This window comes from Heterodontus francisci, chromosome 1, assembly GCF_036365525.1.
Source record: "Heterodontus francisci isolate sHetFra1 chromosome 1, sHetFra1.hap1, whole genome shotgun sequence".
Classification (NCBI taxonomy): domain Eukaryota; kingdom Metazoa; phylum Chordata; class Chondrichthyes; order Heterodontiformes; family Heterodontidae; genus Heterodontus; species Heterodontus francisci.
In genome coordinates, this window is record NC_090371.1 from 40152874 (window position 1) to 40176392 (window position 23519).

The following is a 23519-nucleotide window of genomic DNA, read 5'->3' on the forward strand; positions in this document are numbered from 1 at the left end:
GTTGTTCGTTATTCTGTCATTAGCACTCTCTCTGCACTAATGCAGAGTGACTTTCACCGCACCATTTGCACAATCTGCCTTTGCCCCATGACCTCGTCAGTTAATATCTCCGGCCCTCTGTCCGACCTTCCTTTTTATTTTCTTCCCTCCTCTCCCCTTTACTTGCTTAAAACCGATTACATTTCTAACCTTTGCCAGTTCTGATAAAAGGTCACTGACCTGAAACGTTAACTCTGCTTCTCTCTCAGATGCTGCCAGACCTGCTGAGTATTTCTCGCATTTTCTGTTTTTATTTGAGATTTCCAGCATCCGCAGTATTTTGTTTTTATTGCATTGAAACCAATGCCTTGTTATGTGATCTGATTTCAGTCCCATTGCAAAAGCTAGACCAACATTTCAAGTCGAGACTCTTTGTCATAACTACGATGATGGCGGGTCTAACCACGAAAGGTGAACCAACACGTTCGGCCGACCCCTGTTCACAGGAGTGCCATTCGGTTGAATTACAATATTCCCTTTGTAACTAAAGCGGTTTAACGGAAAACTTTATATGGGAGGGGGAGAAAATTCTGTTTTAAAAGCTAAACTTTCAGCGTCTACTTTATGTGTTATAAACTGCTCAAGAGTCAACAGAAAAGTATATAGAAAGGATGAAGCAGCTCCTCTGCCTCCTTCTCCATTCAAGACGGCAGCCCCGTGCCTAAGCTCCAGCGGCGGCCTCACCAACTCCGGTCCGCTTTAAACTGCTGCAGGACGAACGACTAAGTGCAAATCTACCCGGTTGTTATCATAACACCCTCGGCTAATAAAAGACGATTCACAGTGAGAGAGAAACTGAGGCAAATCGCCAGGTCACCATCACTGGAAACTTCCAGATGTCCGAACTGCTGGACAGGAAGTCCCGCCCCTCACGCCAGTCATCCCTTCCTCTGATTGGTAGTCGGACTTCCGGCCGGGTAACCAGGTGAAACGCTCGATTCTGATTGGCCTCCGGCGGTGTCTGTCAGCGGCCCGGGCCGGATGTGGGCCTGTGATGGTCGCAGGCCGCAGCCCGCAGCCGTTTGAAGCTGTCGTTCAGCGCACTCCGGATAAAGGGTTCCAGTCTGAGTGCGTCTTCACAGGACAGACTGTCACCGACCCGAATCGTTAACTCTGTTTCTCTATCGATGTTGCCGGACCTGAGTATTTCCAGTTATTTCTGTTCTTACGCGGTTTGCGGTCTTTTTCTGATCATCATTCTGCTTACATTGGCCCTTATGTTGACAGCTAAGCTTATATATTATATGATCTTCCCTATCTCAACAACAGCTTGTATTTATGTAGTATCTTTAATGTAGTAAACTGTCCCAAGCAATGTTCCTTCTCAGATGCACACAAGTGCACTTAAACCTATAGGCTGCACACTCCCAAAAAAATTGGACGGTATGTTGGTCCCAAGGTGCTTCACCGGAACGTTATCAAGCAAAAACTTACAGCAAGCCAAAGGAGGAAGACATTAGGACAAGTGAGCAAAACTTAGTCAAAGAGGTAGGTTTGAAGGAGTGTCTTAAAGAAGGTGGAGAGGCAAGTTTCAGGAGGAAATTCCAAAGTAAATTCTGGCATAGACTTGATGTGCTAAATGCCCTCTTTCTGTGCTGTTGTTACTTTATGACTCTGAGTTTAGTGTTATGATGATTGCAGGCATAGCTGCCAATGGTGGGGCAAAGGACGGGGAGTAAAGTCTGGCTCGGGTACAAAATTATTACCCAAACCTGGGCCCGACCCAACCACAGCCAATCCGAACCTGACCCCGGCCCCAAGTCCTTTAATTTTATTTCATGCCCGACCCGACCTGAAAATATCAAACATATTATTAGTACTGAAAAAATGCGTCAAAACGTAGATTAAAAGGAAAACTAAACAAAGCCCAACCACATCCAACCCAAACCTGACCCGAGCCTGAATGCTGGACGCATAATATAGACCTGACCCGACCTGTCCCGACCCAAACCGAACCCGACACGTAGTCGGATTTGGTCGGGTAGCCAGGCTTTCGTGTGGAAGAGCCACAGCCCATTGGAGGAGTGCAAATTCCTCAGGGTTGTGGGGCTGGAAGAGTTAGAGAGATAGGGAGGGGCAAGGTCATGGAGGGATTGGAACATGAGGATGAGAATTTTAAAATGGGAGCCACTGTAGATTAACGAGCACAAGGGCTGATAAGATAATGTGACTGGGTGAGGGCTAGAAGAGGAACAGAGTTTTTGATGAGCTCGAGTTTATGGAGGGTAGAAGATGGGAGGCTGACCTGGAGAACATTAGAATACTCAAATTTGAAGGTGACAAAAGCATAGATGAAAGCTCCAGCAGGAAATAAACTGAGATGATGCTGTGAAGGTGAAAGTAGGTGTTCCTTATGATGGAGCGAATATGAGGTCGGAAGCTCAATTCAGAGTCCAGTAAGACACTAAAATTGTAAACGGTCTGGTTCAGTTTAAGACAGTGGCCACGTTGGTGAATGGAATCGGTGGTGAGAGAATAGAGTTTGTGGTGGGAACCAAAGGCAATGGCTTTAGTCTTCCCAATGTTTATTTGAAAGAAATTGTGGCTCATTCAGTTCTGCATGTCGGATAAGCATTCTGATAACATTGAGGCAGTGCAGCTTTGAAAAAGTTGTGGGGTAGTGGAGCTGGGTGTCGTCTGTGTACATGTGGAACCTGTTGTGTCTTCGAATGATGTCACCAATGGGCAAAAAGAGAAATTGGAGGACAAGGATAGATTTTTAAGAGACCCCAAATGTAATGGTGTGGGGGTGAGAAGAGAAGCCGTTGCAAGAGTTTCTTTGGCTACATCTAGGTAGGTATGAGTGCAACTATGCAGTCCCACTCAGCTGGATAGCAGAGGAGAGGCATTGGAGGAGGATGGTATGGTCAACCATGTCATAGGCTGCAGAGGAGGAGGAATAGTGCACCAGTTTCACGTAGATGTCATTTGTAACTTTGATTCATCTGTTTTTTTAGTGGCTGGACAGAAACCTGGTTGAAAAGGTTTCAACAGAACAGTTCAAACAGGTACAGAGTTGAATATTGCTTATTGAATATATTGGTGACTATCTTGTGTTGGGCTTCTTGAGTGATTTTGCAACTGCACCCATCCAGGCGAGTGGTAAATATTCCGTCACACTCCTGATCTGAGTTTTGTAGATGATGGATCATACATGGACTCTGCATGTAGTAGGTTTGATGGGCACCTTGCTTCAGCACCTTGCAGAGGAAGTGTGTGAGCATAGCCCTGTGTGATTTCATTCTCTGGTGATTTTTTTCCCCCCCTCCTATCCTATAAGGAATGGCCTGGCTTTTACATGTCAACTCTGCAGAATGCATAGCTGTGATTATTAACTCACTATATCTGATAAGTGCTGTATGACTTGGCTAAATTGGGCTATTAAATGTTCATGTTGCTATAATAAAAACAGGAAGTGCTGAAAATATTCAGCAGGTCAGGCAGTATCTGTGGAGAGAGATGCAGAGTTAACGTTTCAGGTCTGTGACCTATCATCAGAACTGGCAAAGGTTAAGAAAGAATTGTGTTTTAACCAAGTGAAGTGGCGGGGTGGGGGGGGTGATGGTGATGGAGGGTTTGGCAGGGAAGAGAACAAAAGGGAAGGTGTGTGATAGGGCAGAAGGCAGGAGAGATTAAATAACAAAGATGTCATGGGACAAAGGCAAAGAGTTTTAATCCTATTGGTGAAAGAGAAAGCATTAGTTCAGTGGGAGTGTTAATGGCAGAGTAATGAGCAGCTCTGTCCAAAAGCACTACATGAAAAACAGGTACATGGTTTAAAAAATAAAATAAAATAATAAAAGAGGAAAAAAAGGCCAGTTCTGCTCTGAAATTGTTGAAGTCAATGTTGAGTCCGCAAGGCTGTAGAGTGCCTAATCGAAAGATGAGGTGCTGTTCCTCAAGCTTGCGATGGTCGCTGGAACACTGCAGCAGGCAAAGGACAGAAATGTGGGCATGAGAGCAGGGAGGTATGTTGAAATGGCAAGCAACCAAAGCTCAGGGTCATGCTTTTGGACTGAATGGAGGTGTTCCATAAAGTGGTCACCCAATCGACGTATGGTCTCCCCAATGCAGAGCGACTGCATTGTGAGCAGCGAATACAGTATACTAAATTGAAGGAAGTACAAGTAAATTGCTGCTTTACCTGGAAGGAGTGTTTTTGGGCCTTGGATGGTGAGGAGAGGAGGTAAAAAGGCAGGTATTACACCATCTCCGATTGCATGGGAAGGAGACGAGGTGTCGGGGGTGATTGAGGAGTGGACCAGGGTGTTGCGAAGGGAATGATCCCTCCGGAATGCTGGCAGGGGAGGGGAGGGGAAGATGTGTTTGGTGGTGGCATCACACTTGAGTTGTTGGAAATGGCAGAGGATGATCCTTTGGATGTGGAGGCTGGTGGGTTGGAAAGTGAGGACAAGAGGAGCCCTGTCGCATTTCTGGGAGGGAGGGGAAGGGGTGAGGGCAGAAGTGTGGAAAATGGTCGGACATGGTTGAGGGCTTTCTCAACCACAGTGGCAGGGGGGTGGGGGGAATCCTCGGTTGAGGAAAAAGGAAGACATGTCAGCGCTGTTGTGGAAGGTTGCATCATCCGAACAGATGCATCGGAGATGGAGAAACAGGGAGAATGGGATGGAGTCTTTACGGGAAACAGGGTGTGAGGAAGTGTAGTCAAGGTAGCCGTGGGAGTCGTTGGGCTTGTAATGAATATTAGTCCACTAGTATTAGACCCCATTCCCTTTCCACGGCACTTTACTGTGCTATTGCAGGAGGTGTAATACCTGCCCTTTTACCTCTCTCTCCTCACCATCCAAGGCTCCAAACACTCCTTCCAGGTGAAGCTGCAATTTACTTGTACTTCCTTCACTTTAGTATACTGTATTTGCTGCTCACAATGTGATTGTCTCTCCATTGGACAGACCAAACGTAGATTGGATGACCACTTTGCGGAACACCCCTGCTCAGTCCAAAAGCAAGACCCCGAGCTTCCGGTTGCTTGCCATTTCAACCCCCCCCCCCCCCGCCCCCCCCCACAACCCCCCTCATCCTCGCCCCTTGCTCTCATGCCCACATTTCTGACCTTGCTGTGCTGAAGTGTTCCAGTGAACATCAGTGCAAGCTCGAGGAGCAGCACCTCATCGTTCGATTAGACACTCTACAGCCTTACAGACTGAACATTGAGTTCAATAACTACAGAGCATGACTGGTCATGTTTTTATATTCTATTTTTTTAATTACTTTATTTTTTAACCATGTGGCTCTTTTGGAAAGAGCTGCTCATTACTCTGCCATTAACACTCACTTTGGACTAATGCTTTGTCTTTCACCATAAGCATTAACACACTCTTTGTCTTTGTCCCATGACATCTTTGTTATTTAATCTCTCCTGCCTTCTGCCCTATCACACAGCTTGCCTTTTGTTCTCTTCCCCACCAACGCTGCACCCCCCCCCTCCCCCCCCCAACCGCTTCACTTGCTTAAAATGTAATTTTTTTCTAGTCTTTGCCAGTTCTGGTGAAAGGTCACAGACCTGCTTCTCTCCCCACAGATGCTGCCTGACCTGCTGAGTATTTCCAGCACTTTCTGTTTTTATTTCAGATTTCCAGCATCTGCAATATTTTGCTTTTATTTTAGTGTTTCTATAACCCAGTTTCAGTAACAAATTAATTATTTAAGGCAACTTTCAGAGTGGAAGGATTCAGAATCCTGTTATAATGTGTTTATGTTGTTATTCCTTCTTTGCAGTAATGGAAGTTCAGCGTGAGAAGCTTTCTCAGCTGGTAGAGGATCTCACCACCTCTGGACAGCAAGTGCTAGACACAGAAAAGATGAAGCAGCTAAAGAAAATCTGCAAGTATGGAGTTGCTAAATTGCAATGTTTGCTGAAGGAGGGCACTGTGGCACATTATGTTGGAATGGTGGTTTGTGCCAGTGATTTCCTGCATGGTGGATTTCTGAATCTCCACTCCATCATAAGAGACAGCAAGGGCAGATGCACTCCCCTGAGAAGTGAAAATAAACTGGAGGACAAATCACTGCAGCCCATCATTTCACACCTTCAAGTAGTTGGTTGGGACAGTGTTGTTACAAATTGGGAACAAATGTGTAGTTTTGATTGCGGAATGGCATTTGTTGAAGGGAAAGATTTAAAAAAAAAAAAAATGCTGGCTTCTGTTATAGTAGACCTGATTTTAAAAATCCAATGGAAATTGGCAACTTTAACATTAAATCCCAAACCTGGATCACTAAAGCAAAACTTATTTCTTTTGGTAGCGAATGTTGTTTACGATTACATTATTCAGAGTTTAAATCCTGAATATCTGAGTACGGTTTTGTTCCCAAATTTTGTGTTGCTTCCTTTGGTCTCAAAGTTTGATTCCCTGTTTGATAGCAATGGCTAACAACATTGGTAGACGCGGGCACGATAGCGTCTTTTAAGATGTATCTAGACAGATACATGAATGGGCAGGAAGCAAAGAGATACAGACCCTTAGAAAATAGGCGACATGTTTAGATAGAGGATCTGGATTGGCGCAGGCTTGGAGGGCCGAAGGGCCTGTTCCTGTGCTGTAATTTTCTTTGTTCTTTGTTCTTTGTACATGACAAAGGAAGTGACTCTGCTTAAATATTTTTGAACGTTTTCTCAGTCACTTCCTGGATATTTTGTCTCCATTTGAAGCACTTTGCATTTCTCTACATTAAATTTCATCTTCCACCTGTCTGCCCAGTTCTTCCTGTAACTTATCCTGTACAGCTCTGCAGTCTACCCTCTTCATTAACATTGTGTCATCTGAAAGTTTAGTCACTGTACTTGTGATTCCTAGCTGCAGATCACTTATGAAGATACAAACAAAAGAGATCCCAAATCAGACTGCTGTGGGACACTACTGGTAAATTCACCAAGGCTGATGACAAACCCTGTACTAACACTCACCCACTGGATTGTACAAATTTATATCCTATAGTTCTTCAGATACTGAGTTCTGAAGCTCACCTATCCTGTTGGGGAAGGCCCTAAATAGAAGTGAAGTGCTTTCCCAAGCTCACCATCTCAATTAGGAAATGATGTGGAGTGGGAGGAGACCTGAGACTCAAAAGAATTGAGATAATTAAAGAATGATTCAAATCTTCAATCTTAAATAAATTCTTTTTAAAACAATTATTTTGGAAACTTATAACTTTTTTCAGTTTCTAAATCTGCCTTTCACCCAGTGGATAAAGCATCATCTAGTGTAACATAAAATCATACTTGTAGCCTGCAGATTTTTAAACTGTCTTTAACAATAGCTGCTTATTTGAACAAAACTAAAGAGGCATTGCTGAAACACTCCAGTAGTGTGGGTATAGTAATCATATGGAATACTGGGCATAGTGGCCTGAAAATTCCACAGAATTCTACTGGTTTCCAGTTGTGATGCTAGCGCAACCACCAGGAAACCTAAAAATTTGCTTTCAGCCATTTAAGTAATTTCCCTGAAAGGGGAGTTTGGTGGCCTTCTGATGGGGTTAAGATAGGACGCCAGTAGAACCCTCACAGAACTTCAGGGCAGACGAGCAGGAGTAGGCCCCACTCGACCCTTTGAGCCCGCTCTGCCATTCAGTCAGTTCATGGCTGAACTGATTACTCCACATTTCAACCTACCCCTGATAACCTTTCACCCCCTTGCTTATCAAGAATCTATCTACCTCTGCCTTAAAAATATTCAAAGACTCTGCTTCCACCGCCTTTTGAGGAAGAGAATTTCAAAGACTCACAACCCTGAGAGAGAAAATTTCTCCTCATCTCTGTCTTAAATGGGCAAACCCTTATTTTTAAACAGTGACCCCTAGTTGTAGATTCTCCTACAAGGGGAAACATCCTTTCCACATCCACCCTGTCAAGACCCCTTTGCAATTGTATACTAATAAAAATACTTCAATTTTTACACCACTACTTACATTTTTTTTTTAATAGGTCATCTGAGGATTACATCAAGCACATCTATCACTTAATTATGACGCAGTTAAACCAAGAGCATGCAGAGATCCGCCTGTCTGCTTTCCAAATAGCAAATGAACTATTTGTGCGTTCAAATCAGTTTCGGATGCTGCTTATTTCAAACTTCCAGGAATTCTTGGAGTTAACGGTGGAATCAGATTATGAGCGGCCTCTGCCTCCACCAAAAGAAATAGCTCAGAAATTAAAGGAAATGGCAATTAAATCTGTACAGGAATGGCACGAGAAGTATGGGGAAGCTTACAAGAAACTCTCTCTGGGTTATCATTTCCTAAAACAAATTAAGAAGGTGAATATTTTTATCTTTTTGATAAGTGTTTTGCGGTTTCGTTTCTCTTTTAGGTATTTGAGAAGTTAAATGCTAGTTATATTTGAAATGGAGGTAGAAAAATGTGCATCAATAGTGTACTGTTCCAAATTTTAAAATATATATATCGTCTACAGCACATTTGTGAAATCTTAGACTTAACATGATCTTCTTGTAAGATTTTGTCAGGTTTCCACATGTGACATTGTTAATGTGTTCTTACAGATTTCCTGTGCTTGAAATTTTGAAAAGTCATAGGTTTTAAAGCAAAGAAAAAAATTGTCTGAGTTGTAAACTATCTTGTGTTCTCTCTAAGAAAAGTTAGCTTTGAAACACCCACGGAATGCACAACAATGAAAGTTTATAGTCTTAAAAGGACACACTAAGTTACAACAGTTGCACCTTAGAAGCAAGTGATACATGCTGCAATACCATGGCATAATATCTCCAACCAGAGGGAATAGTTTCCCTCTATTCACTTTTGAGTTAGATCTCATCTTTTATGGTCCAGTGGAAGCAGTCCCGATATCTTCAGTCTCTCCCCACGACTTCCTACTCCTGGCATAATTCCAGTGAACAGATTCTTTATGGCTTGAACTTCTAAAGTTGGACACTGTTATGACCAAGTGAGAAAGGGGTCCAGAGCTTCCCTCTCGGCCTTTTCCTGGTCTGACTGTAACCGGGTTTAATTTTTAAACCACCATGTTTTTAGCTCCCCCTCAGTGAATCCTTGTTCAGTGCTCTCCAATTGTAAGGCAAAGAAATCAACCAGACAGGTTTCCTGAGATTTAAACAAGAAAGGTATAAGTTTATTATTCTTAAAACTCTAATTCGATTAAAACTACAATACATGACGCGATCACGCTAGCATGCATAGGCGATAAACACACACGCAGATGGAGACAGAAAAGGAGAAAGAATAAAGGGGAAAGGTTTATTTCCCTGGAGTTCACTTGCTGTTTTGAGTTCGATGTCTTTGATTGCAGTTAAATCTTGCCATTTTGTTGGGGCCCAGTGCATGCTTTCAAACTTGTTTCGAAGTAGGAGTCTTCTCTCTCGAGGTTTAAGTGGCTTCAGTGAATCTGGAAATTTGAGAGAGGGAGAGAGACCATCCTTCTCTGTTGTCTTCAAAGCAGTCTCTGTCCTCAACCTGTCCTGTGAGCACAATTCAAAAACCCTGGGCCAGCAGGTTAATCATGTAACTGGTTGTTTTCAACAAACTCTCCTGCGTTTTTGTGGATTCCTTTCATCTTAGCAGGCACCTGCAGTGGGGGTGGGCGGGATGGAATGTTGGCTTCTTCCACCTTCAATGTCTGGTGATCAAAATCCATTTGGGTTAATTCAATCAGGGAGCAGTTCCATTGTCTTTCTAGGCACTGTCTCTTCGAATGCAAATTTTTCCAGCCACTGCTGATCTCTTTAAACAATTCATCTCTTCAGTCCAGCAGCAGTTTAAAATTAATGTTTCATATGACAAAATTAATATGCCTCATTTGTGGCAGGTGAGGTCTTCATGACAGATACCCAGAACTGCACACTGTACTCCAATTATGGAATAACCAATGTTTTGTACAAATTTATCATTACCTCTTGTACTCTATGTCCATGTTTCTTAAACTCAAAATGATGTTAGCCTTTTTTCTATCTACCTGTATCTGCACTTTCAGGAATTATGCCTTTGAGCCTGTAATTCTCTCCATGACTATCTTTTAATGTTTTTCCATTCACTGTATGCTCCTTATTCCTTGCGTTTTCTCCCAAAACACAATACTTCACTCTTGTCAATGTTAAATTACATTTATCACCTGCCGGCACATTCTGATAATCTGTTTATGTCTACCTCAAGACTTTTACAGTCCTTCTCACTATTTTCCAAACTTTGTCATTCTTTTTCATCAAATTTTGAGATTGTGTTCCTCTACCCATGCCAAAACCATCTGTATGTACCCAGAACAAATGTTGAACCAGCACTGACGTCTGAGATATGTCACTTCCAACCTTTCTTTGATCTGAACAACACCCGTTTGCATTGGGCCAGAATTTACTGTAACTGGTGAACGAAAGGCGCCTGCCGTTGGTTGGAGAGTTTTTGCAAGTTGCTGCAAGTGGGACAACAATGCAGTGCAGCGTCCTCTTTAGGGCATTTGGGAGCTGTGTGGACAGTGCAAACAGTTGTACGACCATACAAATTCGGAGCAGAAGTAGGCCATTCGGCCCGTTGAGCCTGCTCCGCCAATCAATAAGATCAGGGTGGATCTGTTTCTGTCTTGAAATCCACACTCCTGATGATCTTTGATTCCCTTGCCTAACAAGAAACTATCGACTGCTTCCTTTAAAAATATTCAATGATTCCCCCCTCCACCACCTTCCGAGGCAGAGAATGCCAAAGTCGTACAACCCTGAAAGAAAAAAATTTCTCCTTGTCTATGTCCAAAAAGGGTGACCCATAATTTGAAAACCATGCCCCCCGAGTTCTGGACGCACCCACAAGAGGAAACGTCCACCGTATTTCCTTAACCAATAATATTGAAGAATTATTGATGAACAGAATAGGGTTTGAACCAGGAAGTATAAGTTAGAATGGTGAATTCACTGTCAAATCAGGTGCAGAAAGCAAAATAAAGAGAGGGAAGGGAAGATTGGATTAGAGAGAGGAAAAAAAGAGATGAAAAAGTAAAACAAATCTCCAAAAAAACAATTAAAAGCTGAAAGAGTTAGACTCCATTCTAGTAATTTTCAGCGGCAGGGTGGTTGATTGGGTGTTGACTATGATCTGCAGAGCTTTGTAAATTGTCAGCGCTGTCCCTGGGTTTCTCCCATAAATTGCACAGTGGCGCAGTGGTTAGCACCGCAGCCTCACAGCTCCAGCGACCCGGGTTCAATTCTGGGTACTGCCTGCGTGGAGTTTGCAAGTTCTCCCTGTGTCTGCGTGGGTTTCCTCCGGGTGCTCCGTTTTCCTCCCACAAGCCAAAAAAATTGCAGGTTGGTAGGTACATTGGCCATTATAAATTGCCCCTAGTATAGGTAGGTGGTAGGGAAGTATAGGGACAGGTGGGGATGTGGTAGGAATATGGGATTAGTGTAGGATTAGTATAAATGGGTGGTTGATGGTCGGCACAGACTCGGTGGGCCAAAGGGCCTGTTTCAGTGCTGTATCTCTAAACTAAACTAAACAGTTACACTGGCCTACAGAGCTCTATTTTAAGTGGTTATTACTGTTTAATGCTGCTGATAAGTAACTTTTTTGTGGCTTTTGGATTGGCCATTCAATTGCGTTACTTTATGCACCCACTAATGCATTTGAGCTTCCAGAAAGTTGTGTGTGCTGGGAGTACATTTTTTAAATATAAAAAGATTTTTAAATAAAATTTCACATGCTATGTGCTCAGAGGAATTTCCCTTCTTTAATGTTATGCTTAGCTTCAATACACTACTTTTTACTCATTGTGTTTTGCTTCATTTTCCTCCAATTGATGTTTAGGTGGATTTTCAAGATATTCGGGCTAGAACACAAGCTGAGAGGAAACAAGAGGAAGAGAGATTGAAAAGGCTGGAGAATATTAATAAAGTGAAAGTAAAGAGAGTGGAACAAGAAATGGAAGGTGTGCTTCTAATTCCATTTTCTTTTTGATTCTATTGATTTAAGTGAAGCATCTTCATGGAAAATATTATGTTAAGTAATCCCCTTTTGTGTTTTTTTTAAAAATGAGAAATCTATGTGAAGGACCAATTAATGTTGAAAGAGTAGAAGAGCAGACTAGGCAAGAACTTCCATGAACCTATTTAGGGTTGCAGTGAAGGACCCAGTGCTTTGACCTTCCCATGATCCCATCTCAGATTATAGAAACAAGGTCATTAGGATAATTGAAATGGGTGACCCATACTTGTTAAGGTGCAGCAGAGCTGTATGCCCTGCTGTGCTATCAGCTACTTTGAGGTAGGCCGACCTGAACCCTTGTCAGGTCATGTAATGAGGTAAGTAAAATTCTTTGTCCCAGCAGGGAAATTTGATTGGTGCTTTGAAGATTATCAATCCATATTGTAGGTAAACAACTGAACCACTGGATAGAGGAGGGCTACACTGGACAGAATTCCTGGCTGGCTCTAGGAACACCCGCAGTCATGCCTCTAAAATGCTGCTGGGATGTAAGTGAGGCAGGCAGCAGATGCCCCCACTTCTGGCCAGAATTTGGTAGGATGGGAATCTGGTAGATCTGAGTTCTGCTCTTCTACACACTCTGCCACACCTCCACACGAGTTATGCACCTCAGAAGACCATATTTATTACACTAAAATATAGTAAGATGTAGAGACTAATGAGACCAAGCTTGGGCTTTAACAACCTAAAGGTTTCAGGAAGAAGGGAGCCTAGGAAGATAGGATTTTTTGTTTTTGAGATCTTGAGGAAGAGTTGGAGTAGGCACAGGATGCAGATTTGTGTTGAACTTTATATAGGTAAGCATTCGATATAAGATGTGGTGCCTTCCACTGGGATTTTGAAAAGTTGCAGATAAAGACACATCATGACGTCAGAACTGGCTGTTGCTCTAAGATGGCTATAAGACCTTACTTTAGGTAATAGATCAGTATTTTCGAAATATACTTGGAACAGTATATTATTTTTAATTACAGATACGTGATTGGTTTAGTTGGAGATGGGCTTATTTTGTTTCATCAGCCCAGAAAATAGTTTAATTTGACCGTTGGTATTATTTTGCCCCCCAAAAATCTTATATGAATATTGGATGGAAAACTGTTATAAAAGATATTCCATATAAATAATGGCAGATATAAACTGCCTCTTGGAACTCAAAATAATTCAAAAATCTCATTTATTAGTTTATCTGAAGTCTTGATGTGAGCAAAGTATTCTTAGACTGGTATGGAGTAGATAGTTTTGCTTTTGTTGCCTATCACCAGGCTATTTGAATATTGCTTTGTTTAAACTAAGAGCAGTGGCTTCCTTAAAAGTGCCCTGGAGTTAAAAGACTAAAAGATAGGGATAACTGATGGGCGATTTGAACTGTTACATGCTGTTTTCCCCACTGAGCTTTTAACTCCATGTGCCCTTGCAACATAAAACTCATTGTGCCAGGCCCTAAAGTTTATGTCTTGGGCACTTCCTATTGCAACAAAATAACTTCCCCTTTGTTATTTTTTGCAAGCATTGTACTGCCAGTAAGCTGAGAGGAGGCTACTTTTCTATAAATAGAATATGCCTATATATTAGTTTATTCAAGTAATAAAAAAAATTAAAAATGATGCACATTTATTCTATCTGACAGTATAAAAGCACTGCATTAACTGTAGGTCAAGCTTCTTCCATCGCGCTTAGTCTGTCTCACTTCAAAATAAAAATTAGAAAAAAGGCAAAGACTTTCAATCAAAATGTTCACAGTTTCCAGCAATAAAAGTATTTTAATAAACCTTGCAACCAGGATACCTTTACCACCTGCCTAACCTTGACAATCATACTTTACATTTAAAAAAAAATAAAGAATGCCAGGTTCTGACTTGGCGGTCCGAAGAGCAATTGATCTTTGACTTCACGTAGTGTTTACTTCGCAGCAATTAGAATTTATGGACTTAGCGGCAGAGAGCTTCACCTTGGAGCATAGCAATATGTTATACAATACATTCGTATAACACTTCTCTCTTTGTAAAAAGCATATAAATGTGTGAGCAATGCCACAGGATATCTGCTAATACAAATAGCACATCTGCATGTATTTTCTTTAGCTATTTTTCCATTATACTTGGTGTCGCACTGAATTTCTGTGTTAGAAAGGCAGACATTTGGAATGCCAATATCCAGAGTTTCTCAGCAGTTGAAAATACCTCCAAATAGGAAATGACAGATGTGCAAGAGCTATCATCTTCTTCTTTGGCCTCCTTGTCTCGAGAGACAATGGGTAAGAGCCTGGAGGTGGTCAGTGGTTTGTGAAGCAGCACCTGGTGTGGCTATAAAGGCAAATTCTAGAGTGACAGGCTCTTCCACAGGTGCTGCAGATAAAATTGGTTGTCGGGGCTGTTTCGCAGTTGGCTCTCCCCTTGCGCTTCTGTCTTTTTTTCCTGCCAACTGCTAAGTCTCTTCGACTCGCCACACTTTAGCCCCGCCTTTATGGCTGCCCACCAGCTCTGGCGATCACTGGCAACTGACTCCCACGACTTGTGATCAATGTCACAGGACTTCGTGTCGCATTTGCAGACGTCTTTAAAGCAGAGACATGGACAGCCGGTGAGTCTGATACCAGTGACGAGTTCGCTGTACAATGTGTCCTTGGGGATCCTGCCATCTTCCATGCGGCTCACATGGCCAAGCCAATTCAAGCGCCGCTGGCTCAGTAGGGTGTATATGCTGGGGATGTTGGCCACCTCGTGTGTTGGACTTCTGCGTTGGAGATACGGTCCTGCCACCTGATGCCAAGGATTCTCCGGAGTCAGCGAAGATGGAATGAATGAGACATCGCTCTTGGCTGACATACGTTGTCCAGGCCTCGCTGCCGTAGCGCAAGGTACTGAGGACACAGGCTTGATACACTCGGATTTTTTTGTTCCGTGTCAGTGCGCCATTTTCCCACACTCTCTTGGCCAGTCTAGACATAGCAGTGGAAGCCTTTCCCATGCGCTTGTTGATTTCTGCATTGAGAGACAGCTTACTGGTGATAGTTGAGCCTAGGTAGGTGAACTCTTGAACCACTTCCAGAGCGTGGTTGCCGATATTGATGGATGGAGCATTTCTGACGTCCTGTCCCATGATGTTCGTTTTCTGGAGGCTGATGGTTCGGCCAAATTTGTTGCAGGCAGCCGCAATCCTGTCGATGAGTCTCTGCAGACACTCTTCAGTGTGAGATGTTAATGCAGCATCATCAACACAGAGGAGTTCCCTGATGAGGACTTTCCATACTTTGGTCTTCGCTCTTAGACGGGCAAGGTTGAACAACCTGCCCCTTGATAATGTGTGGAGGAAAATTCCTTCTTCTGAAGACTTGAACGCATATGAGAGCAGCAGGGAGAAGATCCCAACCTGTAGGTACGAGAACACAGCCCTGTTTCACACCACTCAGGATAGGAAAGGGGTCTGATGAGGGGCCGCTATGCTGAATTGTGATTTCATATTGTCATGGAATGAGGTGATGATACTTAGTAGCTTTGGTGGACATCCGATCTTTTCTAGTAGTCTGAAGAGACCACGTTTGCTGACTAGGTCAAAGGCTTTGGTGAGATCAATGAAAGCAACGTAGAGGGGCATCTGTTGTTCACGGCATTTCTCCTGTAGCTGTCGAAGGGAGAGCAGCATGTCAATGGTGGATCTCTCTGCTCGAAAGCCACACTGTGCCTCAGGGTAGACACGCTCAGCCAGCTTCTGGAGCCTGTTTAAAGTGACTCGAGCGAAGACTTTCCTCACTATGCTGAGCAGGGAGATTCCACTGTAGTTGTTGCAGTCACCGCGGTCACCCTTGTTCTTATAGAGGGTGGTGATATTGGCATCGCGCATGTCCTGTGGCCCTGCCCCCTCGTCCCAGCACAGGCAAAGCAGTTCATGGAGTGCTGAAAGTATAGCAGGCTTGACAGTCTTGATTATTTCAGGGGTAATGCCATCCTTCCCAGGGGCTTTTCCGCTGGCTAGAGAATCAATGGCATCACTGAGTTCCGATTTTGTTGGCTGTACGTCCAGCTCGTCCATGACTGGCAGAGACTGGGCTGCATTGAGGGCAGTCTCAGTGACAACATTCTCCCTGGAGTACAGTTCTAGGTAGTGCTCCACCCAGCGGTTCATTTGCTTGCGTTGGTCAGTGATCGTGTCCCCTGATTTAGATTTGAGGGGGACGATCTTCTTGATGGTTGGACCAAAAGCTCTCTTAATGCCATCATACATTCCTCTGATGTTTCCGGTGTCGGAGGCCAGCTGAATATGACTGCATAGGTGTTGCCAGTAGTCATTTGCGCAGCGTCTGGCTGTTCTTTGTGCAGCGCTTCTGGCTGCTTTAAGTGCTACGGATGTTAACTCGCTGGGGGCTTTCTTGTAGTTCAACAGTGCAATGCGCTTAGCGGCTATCTGCATGTTTTTTCTTGAGCTATTTTTCCATCATACTTGGTGTCGCACTGAATTTCTGTGACACAAAGGCAGTCAATTTGGAATGCCAATATCCAGAGTTTTTCAGCAATTGAAAATACCTCCAAATAGTAAGGGAGAGAGAGAGAGAGAGGAGCAAATCTGCAGGAAATGACACAGATGTGCAAGAGCTATACAGTGGTGATATTGGGCAACTTTACCCAAATATTGATTAGGATAGTGTAAGAGTAAGGGGCAATGGGGGAATACTTTCTGAAATGTATTCAGGTGAGCTTCCTTGACCATATGTTCTCAGTCCAACAAGGGAGGAGGCATTGCTGGATCTAGTGCTGGGGAATGAGTGTCTGTGGGAACGCTTGGATAAGAGTGATCATCGTATCATAAGGTTTAGATTAGTAATGGAGAAGAGCAAGGAACAATCTAAAATAGAACTTCTAAATTGGAAGAGGGATAACTTCAATGGGATGAGAGGGGATCTAGCCAGACTAAAATGGAATCAAAGACTGACAGGAAAAACTGTAACAGAACAATGGGCGATCTTTAAGGAACAGATGTTTCAGGTAGAAGCTAGGTACATTCCAATAAGGCCGAAAGGTAGGGGAACCAAAGGCAGAGCTGCGTGGGTGATGAAGGAGATAAAGAATGCACGTCAGGTAAATTCTTCAAGCAAAAACCAGGCCAGATACAATAAGGTGAGAGGGTAATGAAGAGGAAAATACAACTGGCAAAGAGAATGAGAATAGAATGGCAGTTAACATAAAAGGTAACCCAAAAATCGTCTACTGGCATATAAATATTAAGTTAGTAGTGGGCAAGGTTTTAGAAACAGTAATCAGGGGAAAAAATATCAACAAGCACTTGGAGAGGTTCGAGTTAATTAAGGAGAGACAGCTCAGATTTGTAAAAGGCTGATCATGCTTGTCTAATCTAACTGAATTTTTGATGAAGTAACACAGAAGGTTGATGAATGCCATGGAGTTTGTCTATGTGGATTTTAAGAAACAAAGTACCACATCAAAGGCTGGTTAACAAAATTGAAGCTTCTGGAATAGGAGGTCAGTGTCAGCCTGGATGAAAAAAAAAACATTGGCTTAAGGACAGAAAACAGCAAGTTGTGGTAAACATTTGTTTTTCAGACTCGAGGATGGTGGACAGTGGTGTTCCCCAAGGGTCAGTGCTGGGACCACCTTTCGGCCTTCTTGGAATGTACCTGGCTTGTACCTGAAACATCTGCTCCTTAAAGATCGCCCATTGATATGTATATAAATGACTTGGATCTTGGAGTAAAGACTAAAATTTCAAAATTTGCCAGTGATATCAAACTTGGAGCTGTGGCAAACAGTGAGCATGATACCAATCAATTGCAACAGGCTAGTAGAATGAGCAGACAAGTGGCAGACAGAATTTATTAGAGAAGTGTGAGATGATACATTTTGGCATAAGAGATGGAGAGAGGCAATATATACACAATGGCATAGTTCTAAAGACTGGACGGGGGTCTTGGGGGTTCATGTGCATTGATCTTTGAAGGTGGCAGGACTTATGGAGAGAGTAGTTAGCAAAGCATATGGAGTCTTGGGCTTCATAAATAGAGGTATTGAGTACAAAGGCAGTTAAGTTATGATAAACCTTTGTGAAGCTCTGGTTAGGCCGCATCCAGTTCTGGTCACCAACTTTAGGAAGGATGAGAGGGCCCTTGAGAGGGTGCAGAGGAGATTTACCAGAATTGTTCCAGGGATGAGGGATTTCAGCTACAAGGTTAGGTTTGAGAAGCTGGAGTTCTCCTTGGAGAAGAGGAGATTGAGGGGAAATTTGATAGAGGTGTACAAGATTATGCTGGGTTTAGATAAGGTAGTCAAAGAAAAGCTGTTCCCATTAGCTGATGGTACAAGGACTAGGGGACACAGATTTGAAGGTTTTGGGTAAGAGATGCATGGGGGAAGTGAGGAAAACTTTTTTTATACTGCCAGTGGTAATGGCCTGGAACTTGCTGCCTATGAGGGTGCTGGAAGTGGAGACGATGAATGATTTCAAAAAGGAAATTGGTTGGGCACTTGAGGGAAGTAAACTTGCAGGGCTACGGGGATAGGGTGTGGGACTGGGACTGGTGTACAGAGAGCTGGCATAGACTCTGTGCCAAATGGCCTAATTCTGTGTTATGACTTTATGATCTTAATTGATGCAAGAACTGGAATGTTCATATAGACTTGCTGAACTTGACAATCAACTTAAAAAAGCAAAGGAACACTGGATTTTGATGTAGCTTAAAGAGCGATTAATTTCTGACTTTGCTTTTTGCTTACTTAACAGTAATTAAACATTGTGTCATAAAGAGACCTTCACCTTTAGCATCAGAATAACATCTTCTGCATCTTAATTGTTAGCTTGCCTTAGTATAGCACTCTTGCCATTGGTTGTGAGTTGAAGCTCTAATTCAGGACTTCAGCACAAAACCTAGATGGACACTTTGGAACAGGGAGTGCCATATTGTCGGAGGTGCCATCTTTCAGATGAGGCATTAAGCTGCGGCCATGGCATTTTTTGATGAAGGGCAAGGAGTACTGATATCCTGGACAGCATTCATCTCTCAACCAACACCGCTGAAACAGATTCATTGATCTCATTTCTGTCTGAGTCCTGACTGTACATACATAGCTGTTTGCATAACAACAATCAGTATATTTCTAAAGCAATTCATTACTTGTGAAGCATTTTGGAGAAAGGGTTGCTGAGGAGGTGAAAGGTAATATATAAATGCACATCTTTATTATTTCTTCTTGCACAGTATAATCTACTGTCCTCCAATTTACCACTGGATGACCACTAGTTTTAAAAAAAAAGTAACTAGTTCTAAGAGGTAATATTAGGCATTGATCCACTTTTGGTGTTCAGCTAATTATTACAAACCACTTGAAGGTTTTTCCGTAATGTAAGATTTGAAGCTTTTTCATTTGTGGAGTGTGTTTGAGTTTCTGCTGACTTTAAAAAAAAAAAAATCTTTGTTTGCAAAACAGAAATGTCAGAAGAAATTCAAAGCTCTTTGATGGAGCTGGAGACATGTTTCAGACTTCTGCTGCCTGATTTTACTGAGTTCACCTTCAGTGACGTCGGCACTCAGCACGAACAAGAAGCAACTGAGAAAACAGACGAAGCAAGCTGTAAAACAAGTGAGCAGAGAGATGATCACCGATGCTCCACAGATCAGTTTGACGATGAGCAGCCATGCAGCAGTAAGGACCTTGTGCCACTGACTTTGGTGAACAGAGTTCATGAAAAGCAGAAACCGGATGAAAGGAGAGATGACGTGTGTCAAAGTGAGGACAGTGAGGATGAAGAAGTGTTTATTAGAAATCATGGCCTTCTTTCACACAAATATTTTCTTGACTTAGAAATTCATGCAGGTATGTACAGATCACATTATGTGACTAATCTTTAGTTTACTAACTTGCCATTGTTTTAGTTATTAACACATCAGTAACTTATAAAGATCTTTTATAAAACTTTAGAAATTGCATAGCAGATTTCCGCCAATTGGATAATGACATCGGGTTCACAGATATACCAGCCCAAAAATAATGCAACTGCGTACTGGAAATTGCCAGGTAGGGTAGTTAAGGTCAGGACACTTGTTTCCTTCACAAACAGCAGAATTGGCATTTTGGAAGAATATCAAATGGCCTCAAGGGCTTTCTTCATTTGAAGCTACATTGTGCCATCCTTGTTCTGGTGAGTGCAGTAGGGTTGTTTGGAATAAATCATTGGTAAGCTGATAACTAAAATGAATGACATAGAAGATATGTTTCTGAGTGCATAGTAAAGTTTTATTTGCAAGAAATTTTTGCTATATTCATTTCTGAATACTGGTGAGGGTGATGGCTCCTCTGGGGAAAATAGCTAGAACCAAGTCCACAGCTCAGCTATAAAGGGAGGGCAGCAGGAAGATTGGGAAAACAATACTGATAGGGGATTCAATAGTTAGGGGAACAGACAGGCGTTTCTGCAGCCGCAGACATGACTCCAGGATGGTATGTTGCCTCCCTGGTGCCAGGGTCAAGGATGTCGGTGAGCAGTTGCAGAGCATTCTGAACGGGGAGGGTGAATAACCAGAGATTGTGGTCCATATCGGTACCAAGGACATGGGTAGCAGGAAGAATGAGGTCCTGAGGTCAGATTTTAAGGAGCTAGAGAGGAGACTAATAAGCAGGACCACAAAGGTAGCACTCTCCAGATTGCTCCGAGTGCCATGCACTAGTCAGTATAGAAATAGCAGGATAGAGCAGATGAATGTGTGACTGGAAAGATGGTACAGGAGAGAGAGGGCTTTAGATTCCTGGGACATTGAGACTGGTTCTGAGGGAGGTGGGACCCGTACAGGCAGGACGGGTTGCACCTCAACAGGGCTGGGACCAATATCCTTGCATTGGTTTGCTAGTGCTGTTGAGGAGGATTTAAACTAACTTGGCAGGGGAATGGGAACCAGCATGTGACATTAGAAAGGAGAAACGAGGTTCAGAAAGCAGTGTGAGAGACAAATAGCATTAAAGTAAGTAATAGAACATAGAACATTACAGCGCAGTACAGGCCCTTCGGCCCTCGATGTTGCGCCGACCTGTGAAACCATCTGACCTACACTATTCCATTTTCATCCATATGTCTATCCAATGACCGCTTAAATGCCCTTAAAGTTGGCGAGTCTACTACTGTTGCAGGCAGGGCATTCCACGCCCCTACTACTCTCTGAGTAAAGAAACTACCTCTCACATCTGTCCTATATCTATCACCCCTCAACTTAAAGCTATGTCCCCTCGTGTTTGCCATCATCATCCAAGGAAAAAGACTCTCACTATCCACCCTATCTAACCCTCTGATTATCTTATATGTCTCTACTAAGTCACCTCTCCTCCTCCTTCTCTCTAACGAAAACAACCTCAAGTCCCTCAGCCTTTCCTCGTAAGACCTTCCCTCCATACCAGGCAACATCCTAGTAAATCTCCTCTGCACCCTTTCCAAAGCTTCCACATCCTTCCTATAATGCGGTGACCAGAACTGCACGCAATACTCCAGGTGCGGCATGGCCTCGTGGCTCCGAAACTCGATCCCCCTCCTAATAAAAGCTAACACACCATATGCCTTCTTAACAGCCCTATTAACCTGGGTGGCAACTTTCAGGGATTTATGTACCTGGACACCAAGATCTCTCTGTTCATCTACACTACCAAGAATCTTCCCATTAGCCCAGTACTCTGCATTCCTGTTACTCCTTCCAAAGTGAATCACCTCACACTTTTCCGCATTAAACTCCACTTGCCATCTCTCAGCCCAGCTCTGCAGCCTATCTATGTCCCTCTGTAACCTACAACATCCTTCGGCACTATCCACAACTCCACCGACCTTCGTGTCATCCGCAAATTTACTAACCCACCCTTCTACACCCTCATCCAGGTCATTTATAAAAATGGCAAGCAGGAGTGGCCCCAAAACAGATCCTTGCGGTACACCACTAGTAACTAAACTCCAGGATGAACATTTGCCATCAACCACCACCCTCTGTCTTCTTTCAGCTAGCCAATTCCTGATCCAAAGCACTAAATCACCTTCAATCCCATACTTCCATATTTTCTGCAATAGCCTACCGTGGGGAACCTTATCAAACGCCTTACTGAAATCCATATAGACCACATCCACGGCTTTACCCTCATCCACCTGTTTGGTCACCTTCTCAAAAAACTCAATAAGGTTTGTGAGGCACGACCTACCCTTCACAAAACCGTGCTGACTATCTCTAATGAACTTATTGTTTTCAAGATGATTATAAATCCTATCTCTTATAACCTTTTCCAACATTTTACCCACAACCGAAGTAAGGCTCACAGGTCTATAATTACCAGGGCTGTCTCTACTCCCCTTCTTGAACAAGGGGACAACATTTGCTATCCTCCAGTCTTCCGGCACTATTCCTGTCGACAATGACGACATAAAGATCAAGGTCAAAGGCTCTGCAATCTCCTCCCTGGCTTCCCAGAGAATCCTAGGATAAATCCCATCTGGCCCAGGGGACTTATCTATTTTCACACTTTCCAAAATTGCTAACACCTCCTCCTTGTGAACCTCAATCCCATCTAGCCTAGTAGTCTGTATCTCAGTATTCTCCTCGACAACATTTTCTTTCTCTACTGTAAATACTGACGAAAAATATTCATTTAACGCTTCCCCTATCTCCTCTGATTCCACACACAACTTCCCACTACTATCCTTGATTGGCCCTAATCTAACTCAAGTCATTCTTTTATTCCTGATATACCTATAGAAAGCCTTAGGGTTTTCCTTGATCCTATCCGCCAATGACTTCTCGTGTCCTCTCCTTGCTCTTCTTAGCTCTCCCTTTAGATCCTTCCTGGCTAGCTTGTAACTCTCAAGCGCCCTAACTGAGCCTTCACGTCTCATCCTAACATAAGCCGCCTTCTTCCTCTTGACAAGCGCTTCAACTTCTTTAGTAAACCACGGCTCCCTCGCTCGACAACTTCCTCCCTGCCTGACAGGTACATACTTATCAAGGACACGCAGTAGCTGCTCCCTGAATACTAAGGTTATTCGGTGGGGTCAGACTAAGAGCAAATACAAGGAGGCCTAAATTCAGTTTACAGTGTATGTTTGTAAACGCTTGAAGTGTGGTGAATAAGGTCGGTGAGCTGCAGGTGCAAATAGCAAATAAGACTATTTGTGTTGTGGTGATAATGGAGATCTGGCTCAAAAAAGGGAAGGACTGGGTACTAAATATCCCTGGATACAAGGTGGTTAGGAAAGATTGGGAAGGAAAGAAAGGAGGAGGGGTGACAGTATTGATTAAGGAGAATATTAGTGCTGGAGGGAGAGGATGTACTGGAGGGATCAGGGACAAAATCTATTTGGTTAGAGTTAAGAAATAGTATAGGTGGCATGACACTACTGGGTGTATTTTATAGACCACCAACAAGGGTGGCGCAGTGGTTAGCACCGCAGCCTCACAGCTCCAGGGACCTGGGTTCAATTCTGGGTACTGCCTGTGCGGAGTTTGCAAGTTCTCCCTGTGACCGTGTGGGTTTTCGCCGGGTGCTCCAGTTTCCTCC

General features: G+C 43.2%; 1 protein-coding gene across 6 annotated transcripts in view; it reads left to right on the forward strand.

The window, feature by feature from the left end:
* The first annotated feature begins 1006 nt into the window (after positions 1-1006).
* The window catches only part of uvssa (UV-stimulated scaffold protein A), a 141984-nt gene continuing 119471 nt past the window's right edge, over positions 1007-23519 (forward strand). For 3 of the 6 annotated variants that reach the window (XM_068029555.1, XM_068029564.1, XM_068029601.1), the window contains exons 1-5: positions 1007-1182; positions 5779-5887; positions 7988-8318; positions 11818-11938; positions 19428-19814. In XM_068029555.1, coding sequence (XP_067885656.1) covers positions 1167-1182; positions 5779-5887; positions 7988-8318; positions 11818-11938; positions 19428-19814 — 964 coding nt within the window. In that variant the 5' untranslated portion in view covers positions 1007-1166. Of the gene's footprint in view, positions 1528-2996; positions 3048-5778; positions 5888-7987; positions 8319-11817; positions 11939-19427; positions 19815-23519 lie in introns of all 6 variants that reach the window. The other 3 variants (XM_068029571.1, XM_068029591.1, XM_068029581.1) reach the window with 3 other exon arrangements.